Here is a 9699-nt window from a genome sequence, read left to right on the forward strand (position 1 = left end):
TCTGTCGTTCTTCAATCAAACTGTAATGAAGAATAAATTAATGTCAGTGAATGTTACAACCATGTTAAAATAACGAGTTATTGTAGATTTTATACTTTAATAATAACCTTGACCATGCATTTTCTTGTATAATTTTCTGCTAAGAATATTAAATAGAAAAAAAATTCTATATTTTTCTGTTATCATTAGAAGCTTGATAGTCTGTATTTTTATGTGCTATATTCTGTTTGAAGATTATTTTTTCAATATTCAATATAAATCCCCTATTTTACATATACACATTTATAATACATGGTGTATTCAGTGCATGCTGAAAACAAATCCTATCACTGGTTCTGAACCTGTTGATTGCTTCTGCATTTGATGATCATTCAGCTCTGTGTATAATACACCCTTAAGTCATGAACATTTATGCTAACTTTGATTTTAAAAATGGACCTTTCATTATTTTTTAATGACATTGCTTATATGAATAATAATCAGCTGGATCTGTGCTACTTACAGAAGGTGTAATAGGCCTGGAAGCCCTTCTTCTCTACATAAGAGTCGCTGTGAAATACAAGAACCATGGAATTTCCAATGGAGGTTATCTCAGGGATGCTGATATCCCCACAGAGCGGACCCTTCTGTCTTCCATCTACATAGATTTTCAGAGAGTCGTACATACAGAAATCGGCATCCTCTATATGGAAATCACTTATGGTCAGAGCAATCTGAAAAAGGAATATCATTATGATTAACATGACGGTGGTTTGTTCATATAACCAGCAAACATGTCGTTTTTTATACCATTGCATGCAAAGCATTGATAAAATGCAAATTCTTTCTTCATTTATCTGTCTTAAACAGAAGAAAGTAACAAATCTGGGCCCTCTCTTCCTTTTTAATGTTTATTCACTGATAGGTGCAGGAATAGATGTAAAGCTTTATAAATAGCTTACAAATATAATTACCATTAGTCAATTTTACCCATAATCACTTAGTCATTAGGTTCCAATCAACGTGGCAAAATGATCCAGAAAGTGTTGGTGAAATGCAATCTTATATTAGGCATAGGCTATGGAATATTCTCTCAAAGATCATTATGGACTACAGTAAAAAAGAAAGATTAGTTAAAAAGCATTTTAGGCAATCTTGCTTACCCTATAACCAACGGGAGCTGTGATAGTGAAGGTACAATCCATGTTTGGACCATAGTTTCCTGGGTAGCCCGGAGATGTAAAGTTTTGTTGGAAATTGAAGAAGGTTCCTCCACACTTAACTTTAAAAATATAGACAAAGTCACTACTGTAACCAAATATGCAAAAGTATATAATTTATTTTTTATGATATATATCTGTATCATATATATATATATGTGTGTGTATATATATATATATATATATATATATATATATATATATATATATATATATATATATATGTCTTAGTCTCTGCTTCTGTGCAAAAGAAAAACAAATGCTCTGCTATGAGTGAGAGAACATGAAACTGTTGTGTCAATCTTCTATGCATGGCATTGCATCTGTGATGTTTTTTAAAGTCTTTCTCCAAGCATTTTCTTAAAAATATTAAATCGTACCTGAGCTATATGTAGCCTTGAAGCCAACACCAGCAACATCGCCATCACTGACAAACTCAACCAACATCTGGCTGGTGGAAGCGATGAGCTGAGGGATGCTTTTACTGCCACACTGTTTATCCAGCAACACGGGAGAGTCCTTGGTTGGACCATCATAAATCCTTACGTAGTCAGAGGTGCAGTCAGGAGTGGATTGGACATCAAAGCCATTGAAAGTTAGTGAAGCCTAAAAGGTAACACAAAATGTATTATCTACAATAGATCCTTACATATTCATAACCCCAAACTTTGTTATAGGTGCCATTGATTTCCATGAACAGCCCTTTTGATTTCCAACTCTACTTCACATTACATTTGTTTTACTTGTGCTTCTATTTACCAAAGCATTTGTTCCAGGAGACAAATAACCTGAACCAAAACAAATTTATCAGCAGAAACCTTTAACAGAAGTTCCTAATAATATCAATATCTAACAAGTATTTGATTTTACCCTGCCTCCTGTGACTGAGGATCTTTCAATACCTAAATACCATAATTGCAAAAAAATTAAAGGCCCCTTGTTAAAATCCTCATTCTTACAATTCCCTTTTGATTAGGCCTGCATGTGGGGCAAAAGTGAATTACCAAAATAAGCTCCCAGACAAAAAACCTAAAGCCAACCAATAGATTTGATGATTCAACAAATAGAATATCATAAAATGAAGAAGGGGAAGTCTAATTTTTTTATGTAAATTTAAAATTATGTGCATGACAAAATTCAGATGGTGGCTCACTTTCATGGGCTTACACCACATTTAAGGTCACATTTAATATACTGGCAAATATTTTTTTCTTACCTGCCCAGAAGGAGTTCTGATCAACCAAACACAGCTGGCATTATTAGGATACGGAGATGGGTAGTTGGCAGAAGTAAAAACTCCATTCTGATTATTAAGCAAACTAGCACAGACATCTGAGAATTGAGAAAAACATATACATTGGAATTTGTTTTGGAGAAAAATACTTCTGGTATACATATAATTGTATTAATGATATACTACAAGTTTTTATACCTATTTGGTAATACATACCGTTTCCTTTTACAAAATCAAAATACCTGAAAGTGCTTGATGTTCATGAAAGGCATTCTTCTTTTTGAATAGCAAATTAAAATTTTAAGGTGGTCACATTGGAACCACGTAGGATTTTATTGTCCTAACCTTGTCTAGATTTTCAGTTGCAATCTGGGTTGGTGTGGATTTGCATCTCCCTTTATAAACTGAAACATTTTTTATTGTGTAAAACTAATAAAATTGGAATCCACGTAAACTTACTACATTGATAAAGTTTGTTGATTTTAGAGACATCCAAAATACTCAGTCCATTCCTCTGCCCAATGGGCACAGTGGGGTCAGGCTTGGGGACAATAGTGGGTTGCTTTGATGTGTTGGAGAATGCATAGCTGGCAAATGACAAATAGAAAAAATCAATATATTATTATTAACGTTATGTTACCATGTAAAAACATTCTACCAGCTAAGGTAATGACTTACCCATCATAATGCATCACTGAACCATAGTCATACTCAAGGCCCTGGTTATTAGTGTTCACTTTAACAAAGTTACCCCAGTATTCTGAAACAAGAAAACTTAGTATTGTATGTGTTTTGTTATTGTTTATTTTTTTCTGCTGTAATAATGTTTCTAGTACCTTTGGAGATAAACTGGAAAAAGATGTCAACATAACTGTCACGGTCACTCCTCGTATGTTCATGGTAGAAGCCCAGGGCATGGTCTAGTTCATGTTCTACAATCCCTCTGTAGACGCAGCCAGCACCAAGTGAAACTGTCTGACTTCCGCCAATTTTTCCAACAAATGATGAACAACTAAAAATAGTAAACAGAAAAAAAAATATAAGAAAATATAAAAATATCTGAGTATGATAAGCCTTATAGTGTTGCATCTTATGATGACAGATGAATTGTTATACATGGTCCACTTTTAGTAAGACTTAAATAAAGAAATGTTTGTGAAAAACTGTTTCTGGATATTAGTATATCTATTGAAATATTAGGAGGCTAAGATCTCAGATTCAATGGGTTCAAAGAGGAAGTCCCCAGAGTCACAGCAGTGATTTTGGAGATAATAGAACATCAAAAGTATGTTTGATAGCTCAGTTCAGTTTTTATTTACCATGGGATTTCCAAATGAAAAATATGAACCTAGATCCTACCTGTCTCCAGCAGCGATGTTCAGATAATCCTTTTCTTCTTTACGAGGCACAAACCTCACACAAGTTAATGTTGCAAATTCATCCATGGCATTTTTGATTGTATTAACAGCACTGGAACCTGAAATCAGACAAAGATGATTGGGGTTTTTATTGGGAAAATAATTAGCATGGAATAATTAATAGTAAGAGCATTAGTGGTAACTTACTGTAGCTGCTAGATATGATGTAGGGGACAGCAACTGTACCGTCTTCTTTTTTAGGCCAAAGACAAGATGTACAGTTTATGGCGCTGCGTCCAGTCCTTACCAACATGTCGCCTCCATGCATGGGAGTTTCACTATCTATATATACAGAAAAATTGTTACACTATATAAACTAAAAAACATATTACATCCTATAACTGAACTCCAGGGAAATACTTTACAATTTTGGAGCTATCCAATATTGTGTGATCTTCCCTGCAGAACAGCTAAACAAGAACTAGAAGTTTTAAACCTAAGACCAGAACTTTTATCCTCCCATGCTATTAACTAATCTATCAAAGCATAATGTATAGTGCTCTACCATTCACAGTTGATTTCATTATTAATGCCTTAACCTTTGCAAAATGAATAAGGAACCCCTATAATTTTTTTTTTTTTTTTTTTGTGATTTCAAATTATTACCTTTATTGACTGCCATAATCTTGCTGAAGGTCCCTTCAGGTACTTCTGAGCTTTCACTCTTTGTAGCTACATGGACACATACAAATTATTTATTAACCACTCTAGTCAAAATGTACATATTGCAAGTAATTGGAACCCAATAATCAATATGCTTTGGAGGCTATTTTTTCTCTTTATGGTTCCCCCAACTGTTATTGTAATGTACAAATTGTTCACATTGGATTTAATAATGTAAATCAAATTTTTCCTGTGCTTTTTTTTGGATATAATCAAGTAAAATGTATAAAGAAAATCAAAAGAGATTTTGTAAGGCACCTGTCCAGCGAGCCCGCAGCGTCCTTTTGCTTGGGGAGACCCCGCTGCAGTGGGCAGCAAGGCCGAGGCTGCTTCCCTGCTCGCAGCGTGTCTGTCCCTGCCGGCGGAGGGATCCCCAGCATCCCTATGAACATGAACAGTGATTCACCTATCCAGTGATTCGCATTCTCAGCACTCCTGCGGACATGCAAAGTAGGGCACGTCCCAGGGGTGCTGTGGAAAGGTGCGTGCGCTACCACGCATGCCTCCTGTACACCCCGGGGGCGAGGCACTCGGGACATAGTCAGTTTAATTTCCCTGTGGCCAATCAGCCGCAGGGGATTCAGTTATCCTCCAATCAAATGGCGCCAGGTGGCGCAAGGTCATTGGGCACTCTGGCCTTTTAAGGAGAACCTGTCCTGAACACCATTGCCCGCTATAAGCCTCTGTGAGTACAGTGTGCATTATATGTGTGTTGGTTCATATTACCCTCTGTTGTGTCATTACCAATAGTGATCTGGTCTGATATCTGATTCTGCCTGAACTCTGCCTGCCCTGACTTGGATTGTTTCTGACTACTCTTGCCTGCTGCCTGCCCTGACCTCGGATTGTTCCTGACCTGCCTTTGCCTTATCCATCTGTACCACACTTATCAGACTGATCTTCTGTGAATGACCTTGCCTTGTTTTATGACTACACACTAAAGCTTCATAAAAGGTTTCCTGGAGTTGGCTGTGGTTTGTGTGCCCAGGTGCATTACAGATTTCTTTGAATTTTGGATTTAGGTTCAGTGAAAAAATTAAAGTAAGGGATTTTTTTTACATTGAAAGTTTACTAATCTGATTGTAAATTTAGAAAAGTCCTCATAGTCAACTGCTTATAGCCAACTAGATTGTAAATGCAATTCTAAAAGCATATCATATTAACACATATTTTTAAGAATTACCACTTTCATGTTATTGTATGGAGTTAAAATATTGCCATTGGGAAAGGGGATATATTTTTTGCCCTAGCAGTAAAAGAGATTAATATGCTTTCCTAGGAATTAGCTGTGATTTTGCTTTTGCCTTATTATGTACAGTACAAGTTCACATAAATGAGTATAATAATTTCAATGCCATTAGGTTAAGTCAGAAGATACAGAATTGTCCTACCTGGTTGAGAATGTTTCAGAATTTCTTTGATCACAGACTTAGTATTTTTATCTGAGGAACGAAAAACATAGTAAATGCAGTGAAATAATTATAGATCAAAGCTGTTGAGTTCTTTATTATCTTTTCATATAACAACTAATTTTCTATGTGCTGGAAGATCCAATAATAGTCAGTTTTGTTAATGTTTAAAACCAAAACGGGGCAAATCATTTGTATCTAAGGCTGCTGAAACAATGGGTGTAATATCTCCAATTGGGAACAATGAACCAGGAATCCTAGCACTAAATGCTGGAAGTGTCCAGATTCTTTATTTTAGGTCATGAGTTCAAGTGCCAACATTTTATAATAGAGATCAAAACTGTTTCTTTATGAGAACTTTTAAAAAACTTACCAACTTCATTCATTCCAGGCAGATGAATCTGAAAGTTAAATATTAGTATTGTTATTTTATTTAAAGTTAAATAAAATGAAGGCAGACAAAAAGTCCATTACCCATACCCTTCTCCTGATAAACACCTTGGATCCTAATATTAAAACTACATTGCTGCCTAATGTTGATTGCACAGCAAGATTATGTGTTAGGTATCCTATTAAATTAGATACAATCCAAATTGGATGACAGTTGTCTGGAAAAAGCTGTTTCCCCTTTTTTATTGCTGCTGATCTTTTCCACCAACCTCCTGTCTACATGTAGAGTAAAGGTAGAGTCTCCACAAGAAGAGCATGTGATGTGACAAGGTGACAAGGTGTTCTAACTACTTTATGGCAGGTTTTTATACCTGAAAATTACTTATATAAGCATATAGAAGTAAAGAAATCAAGTTAAAGCTTATGAGTATATTAGTGATTGAGTTACATTATTAGGTTAATTTCGGCAGACTTACAAATTACTTTAAAGAATTTTTTAAAATATCACTAATTGTAAATGCTTTATGAAGTCCACTAAGTAGCCAAACTCACGCTGAGAAAGTGTTGTCATCCTGCAACACTAAACTATATGATTGTTCCAAAATAAAATCCTGAACATTAGGGCCCTCCTAATGCAACATAACTGAATTTCAGTGAGACTTGGTCAAAGCAACATGATTGACTTCATGACTTGCTTTAATATAAAAAAAAAACTTTATGTGTAGACCACGTAGTTGTTTTATAGGAGTTTTGGCTTTTCACTAAGCAAAGCTAATTTATCTACTTGCAAGTGAAACTTCACTTTGTAATGAATAATCAATCATGTGCAAGGAAAAACAAACTTTGATTTTGCTTCCACATTAGCTAATTTCATGTTCTAAAAACTAAAAATAAAAATGTCAGAACTTGCTTAATTTGTGTCCTGATGGAATTGTTCAGGACGATAGTAAATATTTAGTCTAATCCCTCACCACTCTGTTCACAACTAAAATAAAAAATAAAGGTATCTGGAGCTAATAGCCAATATTTTCACTAACTGATCAGATGTTATAGGCAAAGGCTTTCCTAAATTTCAGCATATGTCTACTGGTCTGTTGATGCCAGGTTATCATCATCTCACCTGCAGTGATGGAGATACAGGTAGACTGGTCACCAGACCCATAACACAGCCCACGAGCAGTAGGAAGACCTTGTCATTCATCTTCTTCTGAATTCTTCTTAACTGTAATGTGAAATATCTTCTCTCTGAAGATTGATGTGGCCTCCATCCTCAGGCTCACCTTTTATACAGGTACCTTAGAAGATCCAACCAATCATAAGGCAAGAAAGGTAATTTTAAGCATGACCTAATGGGGGGAGCAGGTGTGGGGTTTAGGAGGGAGTCAATTGTAGAGTAGAGGTTGCGTGGGTTTGAGGCTTGAGAGGAAATGACTGCGGAGAAATAATTTAAACTTGTTCATTTTTTTTTTTGGTGATACCTAACGCTCCTAGCAATCTCCTTGTCTTTCTATTGCAATGACAAATATTCCTCACTTACCTCCTTTTACATGTTTGTTCTGCAAACCTTTATCTTGTTATGATTAGGGATGGAAAGCTTTGATTATATTGGAAAGTCCTCCATACACACTTTAGTCCGGATAGGAAATGGTAAGCTTTAGCAGGGGAGCAAATATGGAAACAAACACATATTTTTAGCAAATATATTTATACACAGCCCTGCTGCCATAGGGAAACACCACCGGTCCCACTCTTCAACATGGGCAATGCCATCAGCTCCTCAGACCCTGCTTAGACCCAACATATCCAGAAATACTCGCAATTCAATGACAACGTATGACTACTGTACTACCATCCTCACGACTAAGTACTGGTTCCCTAAATTAGTTAAAGTTCAGTTAATTTCCCCTGTTGGGATATGGATATAACATACCACTGATGACTTCTTGTTTCTTTTTCTATTTGAAACTTTACAACAATCCCAAAATAATTATTTCCCATAAATTGTAGAAAGAGAGATTAGGAAGACACCAAATTTATTAAAAAAAACGATTTTGAATAACTTAAGTTTAGTTTAATCATAATTTTATTTCATATTCAAGCAGTTTTCTAATTTAATACTGGCTGTAATGTAATGCTATATACATTAATTTTAACCATAACCCAGAGGACTGTATTTATGTGTTAAAAAAGAATCACACAGATGTACATGATGAACACATACAGAGCTAAAAAAAAGTGTAAGATGATTCTTTCTCAGCAATTTAGAAATTGTACACACTTAATTACTAATGTTAACACTTATCTATGGATTTTAAGTGATTGTTATCTACCCTCAGTAATCAAAGTGTCTGCAGACTTTAGAAAACTTTGGATGATGGTACCCATCCTGTAACTGGGCCACATGTGACCATTTGATATTTACTGCACAGCCCTCGGGGGGCCCTTTGCCTTTACTTGATATTTATTGGCTTTTTTGGACCATGTACCTTCAACTTCTGTTTATGCCACAGTGTCCACCCACTGCAGTGATAAAATATATTCCAGTAATTGCAGATATGGGGATCCTGTGACTCCCTCTCATTCTTTTGATAATGTATTAGGAAGTCACTAAGTAGCCATAGCTCTAAGAAATCTTTTTGATCAGGTAAAATTAGAGATTCAGAAATCGTAATTATTATGGGCACATACATCTACTCACATACAGGGCTGCAATGCAAGAATAATAAATCAATATATCCCTTTTCCTGGGTTTTGCTTCATTAAATCAGTTGCTGTTTTCTCATATCATAGTGTGTATGCCAGTACCTCTCACCTCCATCAGCTGTCGAATTTATAGATTCTGGTTCTTTAAGAACCACTAGGAGCCGCATGGGATTGCTCGATACCAACGCAGGTCTGAAACTGCATTTAAATTCACTCGTAATTACTGGCTCATGTGTGAGATGATGCAAGATGTAGGCCTGATAGTTATCAATTGCGCCTTATTTATGGTAATGATCCTGCCAGCGTTTTTGGTCACACGTTTACAATTCGTGAACTTTACAAGTACCAGGCATTTGTTGTGAGCCCACAGAAGAAAAAAAAATAATAAATAGGTAGCTCAATAGGTATCACTCAATGATAGTTTTTTTTGTACCTTGAAGCTTGGAAATGTTAGCCATAGCCCTCATGAAAAACATGTCATTATATGTCAACTGTACAGATCAGTTCTGTACACATAACATACTGCTGGATAATACATGACGCGGGTTGCTCGGACCTTCTAGCCCATCCCTTATAAACACCATTGTCATGACTACCTTCTACTACCAAACTCCCCCTGCATACCAGCCACTCCCCCCAATTAAATACCCCAACACAAAATCTTGGATTTAAATTGGCTGGCA

At 35.8% G+C, this 9699-nt stretch overlaps 1 protein-coding gene across 1 annotated transcript; it reads right to left on the minus strand.

The window, feature by feature from the left end:
* Positions 1-494: 494 nt before the first annotated feature.
* On the minus strand, positions 495-7514 carry LOC140342532 (embryonic protein UVS.2-like). Its single transcript, XM_072428740.1, has 13 exons — positions 7434-7514; positions 6297-6324; positions 5906-5956; positions 4458-4523; positions 3999-4133; positions 3793-3910; positions 3256-3445; positions 3112-3179; positions 2893-3020; positions 2416-2531; positions 1580-1805; positions 1143-1261; positions 495-713 (listed from the first exon to the last, which is right to left on the minus strand). The coding sequence occupies exons 1-13, from the start codon at positions 7512-7514 to the stop codon at positions 495-497; spliced, it is 1545 nt and encodes a 514-aa protein (XP_072284841.1).
* Positions 7515-9699: the final 2185 nt, after the last annotated feature.

This window comes from Pyxicephalus adspersus, chromosome 12 (genome assembly GCF_032062135.1).
Source record: "Pyxicephalus adspersus chromosome 12, UCB_Pads_2.0, whole genome shotgun sequence".
Lineage (NCBI taxonomy): Eukaryota > Metazoa > Chordata > Amphibia > Anura > Pyxicephalidae > Pyxicephalus > Pyxicephalus adspersus.

Coding starts and splice junctions, on each gene's coding strand:
- LOC140342532 (XM_072428740.1), bottom strand. CDS start 7,514: ATGAATGACAAGGTCTTCCTACTGCTCGTGGGCTGTGTTATGGGTCTG. Junction 5,957..6,296: donor GCCTGGAATGAATGAAGTTG/GTAAGTTTTTTA, acceptor TTCGTTCCTCAG/ATAAAAATACTAAGTCTGTG. Junction 1,262..1,579: donor CAAGGCTACATATAGCTCAG/GTACGATTTAAT, acceptor ATATTTTTAAAG/TTAAGTGTGGAGGAACCTTC.